Genomic DNA, 18087 nt, shown 5'->3' on the forward strand with positions numbered 1-18087 from the left:
ATTTGCTGTGCTTTATTTGCTGAGCTGGCGAGCCCCTGAGGAGAGATGCTTTTCTAGCGATGGCCTTCTGCCATCTACTAATAGTTCAGCTATCTGTTGTCACAAGAAAAGCATCTGTTTGATTTACCAGTTTATATAACATAGTAAGTCCTTAAATAAACCTCTGTCAAGCTGGCTCTGGGGTTTCAGGCAGGCATGCCTGTGCCAGCTCCATCAGGAGACTGTTGTTAGTCGTCTTTGGAACGGCTGGATTGCCAAGGTGTCGAGACGCAGTAAGGTTGCTGTGGAAAGTGAAAGCTAGGGCCAGTGTGTGGTCGCAACTTCTGATTTTATTTTGTTCCTATCTGAATTTTTTAACACTTTGATAATTGCTATCATAGCTTTTCTGCATTGAAGTATGGTTAGTTTTCAATATCTGCTTAACAAGAGTTGGTAAAAGCTGTCGTTCCTCTCCCTTCCAAGCCCTTGCCGCCTTGACTTGTGGTTTTCAGAAGAGGTTGGTGGTGTGAAGGGATTGGGCTCATCAGCCTGAGAACAGAGCCTTAAACCCCTTTTCCCATAAACCCTGCTTTTGTGTTTTTCTTCAGGAAAAAGATATTTTTAACTCTCCATTCTTTCCCCTGCTAAACTCTTAAACTCAAAATCCCACCTGTGACTTAAACATTTCAAACCGCACACTCCAAATGTACTAATATGATTCACTCACTAGTCTCCCCTCAGGGTGAGGAAAGCCATAATCATAGAGATTATGGTTCCTTGGCTTCCCTTGAGTGGAGGAACTTATGAATTGTTCTAGCACGTGACACTTTACGCCAGCTCTTCTTGAGTGTGGGTGGCACTGCAAAGAAAGTCTGGTAAAGATAGCTGCTGAAAGTTTGGTGATGACTGTCTAAGCACTTCTTGAAATGTACCCAAACCATTATTTTAGGTATAAAATACTTTTCCTCCCATGCTTCTCATCCTCTCATGAGGAAACTTGTTTACAAAATCTTCTCACTTTGGGTGATGTTACTTAGACTGCGAGCTTTAAGGCTGTGGTTTTATTCTGTTTCTGTATAACATACAGCTTCATAGAGCCCTGGCTGAGGTGTAGGTGCCAGTGCTGTATGTAATATCTGTTCCTGCATTAATAGGATCCGGGGAGACTGGATGAAATGTGGAGAGGTAACAGAGTCCCAGTGAAGTCTCTTAAATCTGTCTGTTGCTGGAATCAAATCATAAAATGGTAAATCTGGCTGTGATATGTTTAGCTGAATCCAGTTCACCTAGCTTTTTACCTGTCAAATCCTGACATCTGATTTGTTTTTTTCCTGTCTATGTCTTTCCATATGTTTAGTCCTGCTTCTTTCTTGTCTCTACTTTTCTGAAATTTCAGTGGAACAAGAAAAAAATTAAAGGACTGAGAATTTGTGGGTATGCATGATCTAGCTTATTTCCCAGGACTCAGTTCAGTGTCACCAGGCAGTGTCCCCACATGTCCCCTCCTCACGTTTTTGATGGTGTTATTGCATCACAGGGTGTCTGCTTCATTTTATTACAGTTCTCTTGTGAAAATGAGTGGTTCAGTTTTAATCCGGTTACTGACAAAGTCTGACATTGTAGGAATGGGATAGTCTTTTACATGATGTGGCAGTACTCCTTTGCATGTTAAATCTTAAGTCTATTAAACTGGACAGTAGCATGTGGAGCTGATTGGCATAATTGCTTGTACTCTTGAGTAGCAGTCAATGTTGCTATCTGTGTTGTCATCGTGTAAATTGCACAGCAGTTAAAAACCTTGACACCCATAATATGAGTCATGCATCGCTGCTTTTTCCTAGCCTGAAGTCTGGGGGCACAGGATACACTTCACTTCTGTTCTGTTTTTCTTTCTAGGACAGATTTCTGCGTACACAAAGATGAGCCTTGTGACACTGTGGGTAAGTCAAAAAAGTAAGAGTATTTTGATAGCCAACTCTATGCTGAGAGGAGCTTTCATTCCTTAGTTTGTTCTAATGTTGCTTTTGCTACTCTGAATGCCTCTGTCTTGCACATATAGATTGACTGAGCAGGGTGTGAACTACAAATAAGCCATTAAATATTGACTCCTGAGCACTAGACATCTCTGATTTAAGGAAGTAATCTTAAATATTTCTACTTCTTTGGCGCAGATGTCAGATTAGATAATTGGAGATTAAGAAACTGTCTTTTGGATGTCTGTATAATGTTCCTTTCAGTGATCTCTCACCTAAGATAAGAATCTGATAACTAGTGAATGTATTTTCAATTGTAAGAACCTGCATAACACTCCCAGATCAAAAGGGTATTCAGACACCAGAGAAGAGTATCTCATTGTAGGAGAGGCAAGTTAGAGAAATCCTCTTTTCCACCTCCTACTTCCTCACTCCCTTTAATTGTATCCAAGTCCAGGATACATGGTGCTTTTACATCCCAGATAGTAAATATTTTATTTCTTTATTTTACCAAGGTAGCCATAACCTCCACTACATCTGTTCTCCTGGCTTTTCTTTTTTAATCACCACAGTAGCAGCAGTATTTAGAGGCAAAACTCGGCATCCTCTCTGCGATTATTGTATGATTACTTACAGACTTGCCTCAAAGCCAAGCTGCCTCTTTGTCTACATTCTCTGTAAACTGAAAGTGAATCCTGAATTTCAGCTGGTCTGAAACTGCAGTGTTCAGAATGTCGCTCAGAGACTGTGCTGTGCTAACAAACAACAGTGGGTGAGGGAGAGTTTTAGGGAAAGCGATGGCAAACTCTCCAGCACCATCTCTCAGCCTGCCTATAGAAGTTTGATCTCAGAACACAGATTCTTCCTTCTCAGTGGTGTGGAGAGCAATCCATGAGAGATGAATAGAGGAAACACAGAACTGAAAAATATATGCGTTTCTTCTCAAACGTTAACAAGGCCTAGCCTGTGTCCATGATTTCCAGTGGGAATTCCTCACAACGCATCTGTTCTGCGTCCAGTGGAAAACATGCTTCCACTGAGGAAGTGTTTATACTGTGTACCTGTATCCGGAGATGGCTGTGGTAAGGTTACGATAAAGAAAAGAGAAGCTGATGGAAGACAAGTGCTATCACTTAACAAATGCTGACTAAGGTCAAAGGTCTTTCCCTTCTTAAATATGGTATTGTTGAAGATCTCTATTCAGGGAATGATATTACCATAGACAGCATTACTAAGGAAATAATATTATCACTTCTATTCTCATAATACCCAAGTACTTTCCTGTGCTGCGACTTGCTGCACGCTGTGAATCCATTGGAGGAAGTGGAAGATAAGAGCAATAAGAATTAAAAACTCATATGTTACTCTTTCCAGCGTAGTGTTTCCAAGGCATTTAGAAGGTGAACGTTCCTGACTTCTTTTCTCTCTTCAGTCCTGCTTTTCCTTCCTCCTCCTTTTTGCTATGTGGCAACAAAGGTGTAGCATCTTCATTTATACATCTTTTGTGCCCCACGAACTGTTTCTCTGGTCTGAGCCTAGAAACAGTGTCCTTATCTGGCACTTTTCTGACACTTAAGGATGAAGTCCTCCATTGAATGATACCATCTTACTTTTCTTAAATACTGTTGATATAAGTGTTCTGATAGCATCAACTTTCAAGCAGTATTTTCTATACCCTAATTGGTGAGTTACTGCTGTTGTCTCAGATCATCTACAAATTTAGATCCTTGTCACTGTGTTACTTATACTGACAGCATATTTTGGTAGTTGTCTTCAAAGTCATAAAACTGTTACAGGGCCTGCAATTTGAATGGAGCACCCAGAGTACACCACACTCAGATATCTCATCTGTTGCTATCTTGAGACAGTGTTCCTGCTTAGTGGCTGAAGAAGATAACCAGTTCCTCTAGCCATCAGCTTGCTAAGGAGTAATGCAATGGTGCGGTAGGAAATAGGAGAATGCTGGAATTTAAGGGATTGTCACCATATTTCACGTTTGAGTCCTTACGTGTGTCCGAAACGCATAAGATAAGATACTGAAGGACAATGTTTTCATTGCCCCGAATCTGCCAAATATTTATGATTTATATGAAGATTGTAGTCTCTACTTTCTGGGTATAGATATAGCACAAAGATGGACTTTTTTCCTCTCTCTCTGTATTAGCTTTGTTCCCCTTCTCTGCCAAAGGTATCCCTGATACAACTATATGATTTTTTTCTTTATTAGTGAAAGTCACTGCTTAGGTAATCCATTCACCTCAGGGATGTTAGACCAGAAGTGAATTTGGCCTTGTTGTATCATTTCTGTATGTGTCACACCAGAGGAATAATAAATTAAGGAGTATGTTCTGTGACATGCCACCCTTTTGAGAAGATGGTTAGCATTGGTAATATTAAATTGAAATTGTGCTAAAGATTCTCTGATTTTTCTCCTTAGTCAGAACAAGGAAAAGGAGGTATCAGCCACACAGAAATAGTCAGTTTTTAATGGCTGCTACTCTGTGCCTTGTGTGTGTGTGTATATACATACATATATATATATATGTGTGTGTGTGTGTGTGTGTGTATGAATTGCAGAAGTAGAAATGTAGCTATATTTTACCTGGGCTTAATATGAATGCAGTGGTCAAAATAGGCTGATGTCTACTCGCTTTTGAAGAACTATATTGACACTTCAGCTGTTTCTGTTGTTTCCAGGTTCCCATTCCTCACTCTGGCTCCCGCAGATAGTTCCCTGCAACTCAGGAGGGCTACCTGTGAAAGCAAGAAGCTAGTCCAAAGAATGACATTGCATTTGATATTGAGGTTGCAGTACTTTTCAGAGTTCTATCTAGAACAGCACCTTACTTCCATTTCCTGCCTTACAGTTCCCTTTTAAATAGGAAAAGCATGATCTCACCAGATGCATGTGTATTTTTGAACCCTCTTATGAATGATGTTGGCCATTGCTGCGTGGTACACTGTCATCCTGTAAAGGAAGAAGCATCTTCCTGGTGAGCAGGGACTGTACTAAACTAGGAGGCTGAGGCTGCTGCTTTGTATAAGCTGGAGAATCTGGACTCTAGACTCCTGATTTCTATTCCCAGCCCTGGCATTGACTCATTGTGTGACATTTGGCAAGTCACTTAAATTCTGAATGCTTCTGTCTACCTCTATGAAATGGGGATTTTGAGTGCAAAGCTACAGGAGATTGTATGGCTTAAGTAGTCCTCCTATAAAGGAGTGTGATGTCCTTAAGTGTTGCAATATAAGTCTAGAATCTAATGTTGCTTAGTCACGTTTAAGAGAATAGAAATAATGCATTAGACTATACTTACTAAAATAAATGTACTCAGAGCACTGTAAGTAGTTTTTTTTCAGTGACAGTACCTTGATTTTTTTTTTTCTTGTGAGAAATAGGCAAGCAAAATTTTCCCCAGTGGAATACTGAGCCCCAGCTGTTGCTTGGAAGTGGGATTATGAAGTTTAAATGGCTTATAAGAGGTGTTCATTTGTGCTCAAAAAAGATCTGTGTTGAAAAACCTGTCTGGAATCTTTGCCTGCCATGCAGACACAGAGAGAAAACAGCAGCAGGAGGTTTGTATTTGTATTCTGGCAGGGGCCCCTCACTGAAACCAGTTGCTTTGGGGACTTCATTCAAATTTTCTTGGCCTAGCTGCCAAGGTAGCGTGGAAGGTTACATAATGGCTGAAACAAGCTCAAAAATGGTGAAAATATATAGGTATGTCTTTTTGGGGTGATACCCTACTGGCTGTATTGAGGAGCAGAACAGCGTTTGTTTAAGAAATAGTTTGTTGATGCTTGTTGTCCCACTTGGTTGTGCAAGTTACCCCTAGGAACAATTGACTTCAAAAAGGAGGGGTGGAAAAAGAAAGCAATATGCCTGCATGCAACACGTTTGCAACAATCGTGTTTCAACAGCCTTAGTTTCTAGGACCTCCAATACCGTCTGCAATTTGAGCACAGGTTTGCTTTATGCAACACAGACTTGATGCACACACCAGTCAAAGTTTGCAGTCTGCTGCCGCTCTCGGACTCATCTCTCGTGATGTGACTTTAAACAGGTCTACCGTTTCCTGCAAAGAAATCTTTGTTCCAATTGAGCTGCCTCTAAGCCAGCCAAATTGAGAGCCAAATTTAATGTCTAGCTATTAATATCAGGCTGCAGCTTGGAGCCTTGCTCGTTGTCAGAATCCAACCTTCCTGTGACATAAGCAGATTGAGAATGCCCCTTTCGTTCAATATTTCCACTGCTAGTGCCAAATAAGCAGCTTTACGGTTAGTTAGGAATGATCCTGCATATTTCAAGGCGAAGCTTGGCCTTGATTCCTCAGTGTACATGTTACCCCAGATCCAAGCTGAAGCTTCCCTGTATTCCGCTAATAATAAAAGTGGGGGCAGTGTGGAATTGGGAAATGGAAAATGAGAATGTGTCTTATATCCTTAAATTGCCCTGGTTAAAAATGTCTTTACCTCTGCTGTAGTCACATGTGCTTTTTTGTGGCTTGATGTCGGGGAAAAGAAAGCAGGATGTAGTGTATATACTGCAGATGGGCAGGTTTAGTTGAAGGAATAGCTCCTTGGAGAAAACTGAGTATAGGAAGCAGAAGTGATCGAGAAACACTATTTTCCAGACTTTTCCCACAGGTGAATCGACATTTTGTAAAAACATTCCCACCTCCTGGCTGACTTTAATTGACAGACTCAAAGATTTATCTCCTTGAGAGGGTCCTGAAGGTCACAAATCCTTCTAGAATTTGTGTCCTTTTTCTTGCGTCTTTGAAACGCTGATATGTTACTGGGAAAATCAGTGCTCTGATTTTGCTTTTACTACTGCACTGCTGGGCAGCTGTGCAGATGACGTCCTTCTGCTGTGCCACGGTGTTCTTATCGCAGCCATTTCCTCCTATCAGAAGTGCGTAGAGAGCTGTGGGTGAAAAGCATTGTCAAAAGAGATGCAGATTACAGTGCTATTATCCAATTTCCCTCCCTTGATTGCTACAATAAATTCCTAAGGAGAAACCAGGGTGTAGCTAAGAGTTTGGGAATATACCCAGATTTTGCAAAAGGGATGTTTGCTGTATGTGTCCATGCAGATTTGATCCTTTCATATTCTGTGTACAACACCCTGAATAATTGGACTGTACATTTTTACCTTTTCCTTGTGCGGTTGCATTGCCTCCTGTCCTCAGCAAGGTACAGTTGTTAACAGTTTTGCCACTACTATGTATTGTTCATTTACATCTTCCTTCCTATGTAATATTGATTCCAGTCCCCTGATATTGTCACAACAGAGAATTAATCCCGAAGGAAAGGGGAAAGACTACTTGGTATGATGTGAGTGGAAAAGAAAGGGAATTCTCACATTAAAAACATTTTTCCATAGTGGTTCGTGTTGAATGTTTCTGTGTATTCCAGGGCGGGTTTTAGTTTGAAGCCAGAATAAATAGAAATACCTGCTGCTTAAAACAATTCATTAGAGAAGCAATGCCTGGCTGTAGAGAAAGTCTTGCTGGGACTGTCCTTGGGACCAAAATCAAAAACAAGTTCAGTGCATTAAAATGAACATACTGTAGGTTAAGTTGTCCCTTAAAGGGGCACTGTCAAGTCAATTTGGTATTTATGAAAAATAGGGCTCTCACAGCATTGCACATTTTATGTCAGTTGTGGCTGTGTCAGGCAATGGGGAGTCAGGCTGCTGGCTTTATGAAACCAAAGGGAAGCATGGTACAGGGCAGTGGAAGACTTTCTATTTTGCCTTCTCATTGCTAGGGAGTAAATAGCTCCACAATGCAAAGAGTGCAGAAATGTGCTATTGGGCATGTTCATCACTGCCATCTCGCATGACTCACCCTACCGACAACACCCTTCCAGTTTCTTTTCACCAGCTAGCAATCTCCTCTTCCTAATTCCTCCTAAAAACTTGTGTGCCAAGTGAGTGTAATACAGGATTGCATAAATTTTAATAGAAGCACTGAGATGAGCACAGCCACTCAAATCACAAATTTTCACTGCTGTAACCCTTGTTCTTCCTTGCTTCAGTGTCCTGCTTGTGCTTTTCTTTCTTGCGCTCCCTGCCTGTTTCAGGAGCGTGACTTCAGCAGGGCTGCTTCATGTGTGCACAGCTGTACGCAGGCTCAAAGCTAAGGACCTGGGGAAAATCCTGCTTACATTGGACTCAGAGTTTTGTTACTGACTTCAGTGGGGTCAGGATTCTTGTCCTGTTGGGTATTCTCTGAAGCAGACAATGCACCTGTGGGTCACTGTCAAATGAATTGGCTGAGCTTTTTTCTAGAGAGACTACAGTGGTTTGGGGTACCTTTGACATCTTTACAAAGCTTGAAATCCTGAAGATGATTCTTTGTAGTTTCTGGAAATCATTTGATGTATCTATTAAGCTTCTTTTGGGGCATTCAGAATGCCTGGTTGTGAAAATCTTCTCAAAAAACAATAGTATGTGAGAGCTAGAAAGGAAAACATTAGTTACAACAGCGAAGCTGACCAGTCTATTTGAGCAAGGAGAAGTAAAATGGAAAAGACAAAAAAGGCCATATATGCACCATCTATTTGTCTTCATCCAGTCTGTAATAAATAAATAAATAAAGCTGGGCATGCCAGTGTAAACAAACTACGTATTTATTGTCAAATACATCAGCTTTCTCACTGACTTATATGAAAGCTTACAATGTGTTCAGTGTAGCTGGTTTGGTGTAGTGCTGATATTTTACAGAGTCTTATTTTCTCTTTATTGTTATGGAAAGTGGAGCATTTGAATTTCATTTGCCTTTAGGTTTGTTTTGCAGCTCAGTGGTCTTGTTTAGGTTTGTCTTTATTCATTCCCGGTACCAAGGGCAGTTGTAGATTCTTCAGCTCTTGGTCTCCTTAGATGAAGAATGACTCTGGAAGAGATGCAGTAGCCAAGTGCAAGATACTGTGTTTAGTTCTGAGGTTATATGGTACCATTATAAAGCTTTTTTATATAAAAGAGGTGATTGATCAGTCTCTTCTGTTCTTAAAATCTGTTAGTGCTATGGACTGAATTTCTAATTACCCCAACTTTTTTCTTCCTCTACTCTTGGTTATTTCATATCTTGGGGACCGTAATTAGCTTCTGTAATTGAAATAACCAAAAATACTTAGCAGAGGGAGGGTTAGCACCAAATTTGCTGTACATTTGTCATTGTTCCCTCTACCATGTGTTCCCACTACCATGTGTTCCCACTCTCCAGCTCTGAAGCATTATACACCCTCGGTTGCTTTCACGATTAACCCCCTTTCCTTTCCTTTTTGCCGGGGATCTCTTTCTCCTTGGTGGTAGTCCAGAGCTCTTAGAAGCTCTTGCTCAATTTTGTTCCTCCATCTTGTCTTTGTTCAGATGAGGCTGGATACCAAGAGACTGCTCTCCCCAGAGAGGCCTACCTGGTCTGTCTTCCATCACTGTAACCACGTGTCTTGCCCTCCAAGGTCATGGAATTTCCCTTCGTTTACTACTCTTTGTTCTTCATAAACCACCAGTGGTTCCTTATTAGCTCTCCTCCATACATCATTCTCCCTTTGTAGCCCCAAAGTGTTTCACTGCTTTATTCACCAATTATTTGTCCGTGTGTCTGTCTGTCTGTCTGTCTTAGCAAGCACCCATTCCACAAGATAAAACAGTAGGCGTCACTGTGGTCTTGTATATTTGAAGCTAGCTTGTTCTCAGTAATTTGGAACTAAACACTGTCAGTGGAGAAGAATAACACACTTCCTGCTCTGTACCTGGCCCTTCATTTCTTCCACCATCAAGCTGTTATTGGTAATTAACAAGCCAGACAGCTTAAATATCTAGAAGCATTGAGATACATATGTAGTGTTTGCCAACTGTAAGGCAGCACGTCCAAAATCTTCTCATCAGCATTACCACCCTGCTTTTGTTTCTTAGCATCTCTTCACTGATCTTAAATCTCACTTTTCTTGTTGCTTCTTCAGACTCCCCAGCCAGGCTTTATACCATAGCTTTTGTCTTCCTTCCTGTGACTCCCTCAAAGTTGGTGCAGGACATTTAATCTTATCTCAGCTTGAAAACTTACCCTTCTCCGTAGCTGCATTAATGGTTCATGGTGATGTGTTTTGATAAATACAAGAGAACAACTGTCTAAAGTGCAACGGACAGAAATCATATTATTCCTTTACCAGGCAATATATTTATGAGTAAATGTCCATCAGTCTATCAGAACTCATTGCTGTGCAGGGAGGATGCTGAGTGCTATTTGATTGGGGACATCTTTGGAAAGCTCACTTGCTACGAGAATTGTGTTATGACACTTTCCCATTCAGCTGTTTCCAGGCCGAATCCTAGACCAGTGTCAAACTGGAGTGTAACTAAGTTTCTTTCTGTTGCCTTTATGAATCACAGAATCACAGAACGGTTGAGGTTGGAAGGGACCTCTGGAGATCATCTAGTCCAACCTCCCTGCTCAAGCAGGGTCACCTAGAGCATATTGCCCAGGATCACATCCAGACGGGTTTTGAACATCTCCAGGGAAAGAGACTCCACTACCTCTCTGGGCAACCTGTTCCAATGCTCTGTCACCCTCACAGTGAACAAGTTTTTTCTCAGGTTCAGATGGAACTTCCTGTGGTTCAGTTTCTGCCCATTGCCTCTTGTCCTGTTGCTGGGCACCACGGAGAAGAGGCTGGCCTCATCCTCTTGACACTCCCCCTTCAGATACTTGCACACATTGATGAGATCGCCTCTCAATCTTCTCTTCTCCAGGCTGAGCAGGCCCAGCTCTTGCAGTCTTTCTTCATAGGAGAGGTGCTCCAGCCCTCTAATCATCTTGGTAGCCCTCCGCTGGACTCTCTTCAGGAGTGCCATGTCTCTCTTGGACTGGGGAGCCCAGAACTGGACACAGTACTCCAGGGGAGGCCTCAGCAGGGCTGAGGAGAGGGCCAGGATCACCTCCCTCGACCGGCTGGCAACACTCTGCCTCATGCACCCCAGGAGACCATTGGCCTTCTTGGCCACAAGGGCACACTGCTGGCTCGTGGTTAACTTGTTGTCCACCAGCACTCCCAGGTCCTTCTCGGCAGAGCTGCTTTCTAGCAGGTCAACCCCCAGCCTGTACTGGTGCCTGGGGTTATTCCTCCCCAAGTGCAGGACCTTGCACTTGCCTTTGTTGACCTTCAGGAGGTTCCTCTCCACCCAGCTCTCCGGCCTGTCCAGGTCCCTCTGAATGGCAGCACAGCCCTCTGGTGTGTTAGCCTCTCCCCCTAGTTTAGTATCATCAGCAAACTTGCTGAGGGTGCACTCTGTGCCTTCCTCCAGGTCATTGATGAATATATTGAACAAGACTGGACCCAGGACCGACCCCTGGGGGACACCACTAGCCACAGGCCTCCAACTTGACTCTGTGCCACTGGCCACAACCCTCTGAGCTCGGCCATCCAGCCAGTTCTCAATCCACCTCACTGTCCACTCATCTAGCCCACTCTTCCTGAGCTTACCTAGGAGGATGTGATGGGAGACAGTGTCCAAAGCCGTGCTGAAGTCCAGGAAGACAACATCCACTGCTCTGCCCTCATCTACCCAGCCAGTCATTCCATCAGAGAAGGCTAAGAGATTGGTCCAGCGTGATTTCCCTTTGGTGAATCCGTGCTGACTGCTCCTGATCACTTCTTGTCCTCCAGATGCTTAGTGATGGCCTCCAGGATGAGCTGTTCCATCACCTTTCCCGGGATGGAGGTGAGGCTGACAGGCCTGTAGTTTCCTGGCTCCTCCTTCTTGCCCTTTTTGAAGACTGGGGTGACGTTGGCTTTCTTCCAGTCCTCAGGCACCTCTCCTGATCTCCAGGACCTATCAAAGATGATGGAGAGTGGCCTAGCGATAACATCCGCCAGCTCCCTCAGCACTCGTGGGTGCATCCCATCGGGGCCCACGGATTTATGGATGTCAAGTTTGGACAAAAGATCTCTAAGCTGATCCTCCTCAACCAAGGGAGAGTCTTCCTTTCTCCAGACTTCCTCTCTTGTCTCCAGGGTCTGGAATTCCTGAGGACTGGCCTTAGCAGTGAAGACTGAAGCAAAGAAGGCATTCAGTAACTCTGCCTTCTCTGTATCCTTTGTTACCAGGGCACCCGCCCCATTCAGCAGCGGGCCCACGTTTTCCCTAGTCTTCCTTTTGCTATTGATGTATTTGAAGAAGCTCTTCTTGTTGTCCTTGACATCCCTTGCCGGATTTGATTCCAAATGGGCCTTAACCCATTTTATGAAAAGGATTATGTCATTAAGGAAGTTTTGCCATGAATCTGTTGATGTTTATTCTGATAGTTTTGACTTTCTCCCTTTCATTTCAACTCTGTCATAACTCACTTTGCATTAAATCACTTATGCAGTTTGACTGGTACAGGTGAAAACCTGTACTGCATTCCACTCTAGGGCCTTTTATGTGTGTGTGAAGTTACACAGACATGTATACTGTAAAGCACCTGGGAATTTTAGTCTCCTAGCTTAAAGGCTGTATATCTACGTAATACGTTCCCTTCCCTGCCTCCAGTTCCCCTTTCTTTCTGCGTTTCAGGTTGTGCACGTGCAGTCATTGTGAGTAGAGGCATTCTTCTTTATTACTGTTATCATTAACTATACTATTATACTTAACAATTCCTAATGAATTTATGTGATGGTGTCCCTCAGAAGCAGTACAGTGGATTTTCCTGTTAGCATGGAATAAAGAGCAATCAGAAACATCAGCTTTTTATGTTTCTTCTTTTGTGCAACATGCATTTCTTATGTTTTGGGTTCACCTGATGCATTACTCTAGAACTTGTGAATTATAGTTTTAGCTCCTAGATAATTTTCTGCTGTGATTATTTTTAAAATTAGAGCTGATTTATAGGACCCTGCCTAAGAACCAACATTTTGCTGATGGGCAAATTCCATTTAATCACAATTTAAAGAAATCTCTGCTGTTTATCTCTGGAAGTAGTTACTGTGTTTGCAAACAGACAAACTGAAAGCAGGAATGTAACTGATGTCCAGCTAAGCGCGCACTGCCAAACAAACGTCAAGAAAAGGTCTGGAATTGCTTCTTGATACTGTGTATGAAGCTGAGAAGTCGTTGAGGCAGATGTGCGCGGAACGATCTTAGTGTATTAGGTCTGGCGACACGCCATGTCTCTGTGTTGGGGTTTCTAGCATTTCTGCTACTGTCTCTCACCTCATCCATGTAAATGGGAACTTGCGGATTGCAGACGTTACATACTTTGTGCACTGCGTGCTGTGCTGTTCTGTCCCACTTCACCAGCTTCATGCTCCAGCTCCATCCCTTCCTTGGTGAGGACTTGTTCCTCCAGGGAATTCTTACAGGAATGAACATTAAACAAAATCCACTCCCGTGCTTTTGTAGTTCATCCTGCCTTTTCTGTCTCTTACAAGGCCACGGAAGGAGAAGTACGTTCGTTTATCTACCAAACCCACTGTCAATATATTATAAATAACCCATCAGTTACTAGCATTATCAGTGCTAGAAATACCAACCCATTGTACAAGTTTGTGTGCAGCAGAAAGCAGAGCTTTCTGCCATGACAAGCTTTCAGGCTAGGTGGGCAGGGAGAACACGTGGGAGTTGTAAGAGTGCTTGCCCAGTGGTCCTCTCAAGAGGAGGAACAGATTGTGCATATCCTGATTCCCAGTCCAGTGCCTTACCCATTAATTCTTGCTCCCTTCCTGGCAGATGTGACATCAAACATTGCATCATTCTTTTTTGCCTTTTATTTTATTGTATTTGTAAAAAGATTGTCTTGAGAGGAGAAGAAGGTGAATTTGTAAGTAGAGCTTTTCTTTTAGTAAAATTAAAAGCGCTTTACTGAAGAGGTCAGAACTGTTATCGCCATTTTACAGATAGGGGAGAGGAAGCTGGAAAATGTGAAGGGACATGCCGAGGGGCAGTGCTGCCTCTTGAACCCACAGTTCTTGAGTCTCAGTCCAGGCCTCTCAGCTGAAGGCAATGCTACCACTTCTCAGGCCTTCAAAGTGGGAGCGCAGCTTCTCTGAGTAGTGCCCAGTTCTTCAGTACAATAATGATTCAACTCTCCAGCAGGCTAGAGGCTTGTGTTTTTTCTCTCTACTACCTGGATATTCAGTCTAACCTATATTTGCATGTTGCAGCATGGTCAAACAGCTGCAGACTGTAGCCGCATATTGTTTGAGAAAGCTGATGCATGGCGATCTCATCAATGTGTGCAAGTATCTGAAGGGGGAGTGTCAAGAGGATGAGGCCAGCCTCTTCTCTGTGGAGCCCAGCAACAGGACAAGAGGCAATGGGCAGAAAGTGAACCACAGGAAGTTCCATCTGAACCTGAGAAAAAACTTGTTCACTGTGAGGGTGACAGAGCATTGGAACAGGTTGCCCAGAGAGGCCGTGGAGTCTCCTTCCCTGGAGATGTTCAAAACCCGTCTGGATGTGATCCTGGGCAATATGCTCTAGGTGACCCTGCTTGAGCAGGGAGGTTGGACTAGATGATCTCCAGAGGTCCCTTCCAACCTAAACGATTCTGTGATTCTGTGATTTTTGTTTGAGAAGTCTCTGAGGTTTTTCTTCTTCTGTCAGACAGATGATTTTTATCCATTTGACTGCTTTATAGTGCTTTTATCCTTTGGTGGCTTCAAAATATTCCAGATAGCTTCTATTGTTTTCTAGACCCTGTAGCTAAAAAATCAAGCTGTGTAAAAAATATCTGTACGTAGCTGCGCAATAGGCTACAAAATACATAGGGTAATAAGACATGATTGTATTCATTGTAACATTTTCTCCTCTGGACAATCAAAATAGAAGCATTCCAGTGGCACACAGAATATGTAAGAGTAAAGGGGAAGGAAATGAAGGACAGTTGCCTACTGTACTCTTACCTTTCTTTTGTCTTGCAGGTGCCAAGACTAAATGCAATTTTGAGAATAATTTTTAAATAATGTAGAAATGAGATTTTATTAGTGATAAGCAAGAAAACAGCACTGGGAAGTGTGCTTAAAATAAGTGAAATCTAATTTGATGGGAGAATTCCCTCAGAGAAGGAGGCTTGAATGGGACTGATTTTAATTTGTTCTTTTTTCAGCTTTGGTTAACTATGTGCTATCATGACTTAGCACAACACCCCAGCCTATTTTGGAAGGTTTCTGACCCCAGGAACATTTTCAAATACACAAAGTGCGCTCAGCAGATCGAAAATCAGTTAAAGTCTTAGGGACATTTCTTAAATTCTCCTACTTCCACTGCCCCAGCACAGGCTCCAAGTCTTTGTTGTGCTTGTGCTATATATAATGCAAATGGAGTTTAGGCATGTAACAGGGCTTTGCGCCACTGAAAGTCTTCCCTGTATTTACGAGCATGCTGAAAATGCAGTAGGAACTGTGCTCCAGCTATGATCCAGTGCCAGCTTGCTACATGGCCTATAAATGTTAATGGCAGATGCTGTGGGAGAGGTGATGAAATTTTAGGCTGACCCAAGGATGCATAGACCATATTTTGCCATTATATATTAGAAAGAAACACCTCCACGTTTTTGGCAAAATCAGTATTTTATAAGGACATCTCAGTTCATAGTTAGACTTGTGCTGTGTTTGCACTTCAGTAAAATTGAATGGCTCGGGTCTTAAGAGGATGACTGCTTCATAATCCCTGGTCAAAGTTGTATTCAAGCACCTAAATATACAGTCTTATTTTTTAGAGGTTCTACCCTAAAGTCAAATAACGGTTGCAGTGCAGCAAAGTGTGATATAGTTGTATTTAATAGTTTCTTGACTGCAGTCTGATCAGCTGTGAGTATTTTGTGCTCTAGTTGTAAATTAAAAAGTGGATAAATTCACTTATTTGGAGGTCTCAACTAGGCCGTTAAGAGTGGTGTAAGTGCCCTGTTGCCCCTAGTGGAAGTAAATTTGAACACGCACATTTACCTGGATACACTGCACCTGAAAAAGCGTGCCATGTAAACAAAAATCCAACGTCTTTCGGCATGTCTTCTTTTTCATCTTTTATATTTGTTTGTCCTTTGGACAAACAGTCTTTGTCCTGTTGGACAAGGATTATACGTGTCAATGCAGTGCATCCTATGGTTTATTGAATAATAAATCATAAATAGTGAGTAAACAAGGAGCTAAATTTCTTTAAATAATTACTGACTGTAGAAATAGGAAAGATATTTGGAGAAGTATGTAAGAAGTTGAGAAGAGGATAAAAGACGAAGACTTACCAAATGATTTTGCGTTAACATGCTGGAGTTTGAACTGTGGCAATTCAGAGAGGTACAGGAATCCATTTCCATCCCTTCTACAGGATGGCAAATGTCAGGGCATCCCTAGCCCTCCTTGGGTTTGGCTATCTGGGCTCAGGGCCAGCTTAGGTAATGGTGTGGCTTTCCCAAGAAAGCTCTTTGGGAAGGCTCTGCTAAGAGCCTGCTGTGCTCATCTTGCTTGGGTGTTGTGGGACTGCACCTTTGTCGGTGAGGCCGCCACCTCTACCTGCTTTGTCGTTGTGCTGTGCTCGTCTCCTGACTCCCCTTCCCTTTCAGAGCAGCACCTGCCCTTGCTGCTCCCTGAGGGCAAACCCTAGAGGGGCTGCAATCATATTGGCCCTCTCAGCTGATTCTGCTACTCCACAGGAGTATGTACCCCCAAGGATAAGGAGATAGTAGCTTCATAATTTGCTCAGAATGGATGTCTTACGATAATTTGGGTCATCTTTTGACCTCATCATAGAGTACGCTGAGTGGAGGTCGACTATAAAGACTGGCCTGCTGAATCAGCAAATTCACATGTCCCTGTTAGGTGTCCAGAAAATCTAGAATTCTCTAACCTCATCTCTTGGGAAAGTTTAAACTGGTAGAGGTGAGCGAACGGGTGTAACAAATGAAAAGAGATGAAAGAAAGCCAGCATGGTTTCTAGGAAAGGAAGCAAGATCATGGCTCAGTGACTTGTTGGAATTCTCGAAGACTCTTCCTGCCAGAATAGACAAAGAGAAGGGGGAGATGCAGTGGGCTTCACACGCCTTGCTTTTTCTAAAAGCTTATGATGGAGTTTCACTGCAGTAATGTCTGAAGCTTGTGGTCATGGGACGTGAGGAATAATTGGTTTCAGTGGCCTGAAGAGTAAGTAGGAAAAGTGCTAATAAAAGATCCATTATATTTATGTCAATTCAAAATTATTAGTGATCCACAGGGATCGAAGGTTGCCTCTGAGCTTGCATTTTTTGATAAATGGATAAGCAGATGAAGTCAAAATCAAGATTTTAATTTATGCATATTCTAGGGAAAGAGGTGGCATTAATGATCAACAGTGCTGCTATGTAGTGAAAGCTCTAGATTTTATGGGCTGTTTTGGGTTTTCAGCTGTATTGCGGATTGCATGGGTTTCTAGCTTTGGAAATCACACCAATCTTTGTTAACAATGGATGTACACAGTGTGGCACTTGTCACCAGTGGCTCTGAGAGGCTTAACTTTTAGTTTTCTTTTTCCTCTAAGATATTATTTATTTGGAAGAGATATGATGCTTTGGTCTGGGATGATAGATTAGAGATATATGAACAGTTTTATCTTCATTCTTTGTTTATTTTTTCTTCCTAGTTAAATCAATGCAGAAATACCTGAGTATGTCTATGCATGTTTTTGTGTTTCTGGATGCATTTATGTGTATGTATAGAACTTTTGATAAAAGGTTAAAACTACCCTCAAATCTATATTGGGGGGAAAAATACTGTCTTTAAATGCCCTGCAGAATACTTTGAATTTGATATATCTAAATTTGACTAGATCCCTCTTCTAGAAGATGCGGGGGTTTCCTTATCAAGTTCCTGCCAAGTTAGATAGGAAGGTGACAGTAGAAGAAAGTGAAAATTTGGTCTAAATCTCATGTAGATGTGTACATATAAACTGCAATTTGAGTCACTGGAATTTTATTTGAGCATACGAGTACCCTTATTCACTTTTTAATTTCTAGTACAGGATCCTGTAATCTAAGTGTTGATCTGAAGCAGTTTGTCATTTGGCTCATAGAAATGTGTTGGATTTAATTAAAAAAAAAAAAAAGATACCCAACCTGATATCTTTCTCCTTCTGTACTTTTTCAGTGTGATTTCTAGAATGACTTCTGTGTTTAGCTTGGAATTA

At 42.2% G+C, this 18087-nt stretch overlaps 1 protein-coding gene across 1 annotated transcript in view; it reads left to right on the forward strand.

Moving 5' to 3' along the window:
- Positions 1-18087, forward strand: part of ADAMTS17 (ADAM metallopeptidase with thrombospondin type 1 motif 17) — a 203565-nt gene that overhangs the window by 42987 nt on the left and 142491 nt on the right. The window contains exon 7 of the mRNA XM_068958707.1: positions 1876-1919. Coding sequence (XP_068814808.1) covers positions 1876-1919 — 44 coding nt within the window. The remainder of the gene's footprint in view (positions 1-1875; positions 1920-18087) is intronic.

This window comes from Struthio camelus, chromosome 12 (assembly GCF_040807025.1).
Source record: "Struthio camelus isolate bStrCam1 chromosome 12, bStrCam1.hap1, whole genome shotgun sequence".
NCBI lineage: Eukaryota > Metazoa > Chordata > Aves > Struthioniformes > Struthionidae > Struthio > Struthio camelus.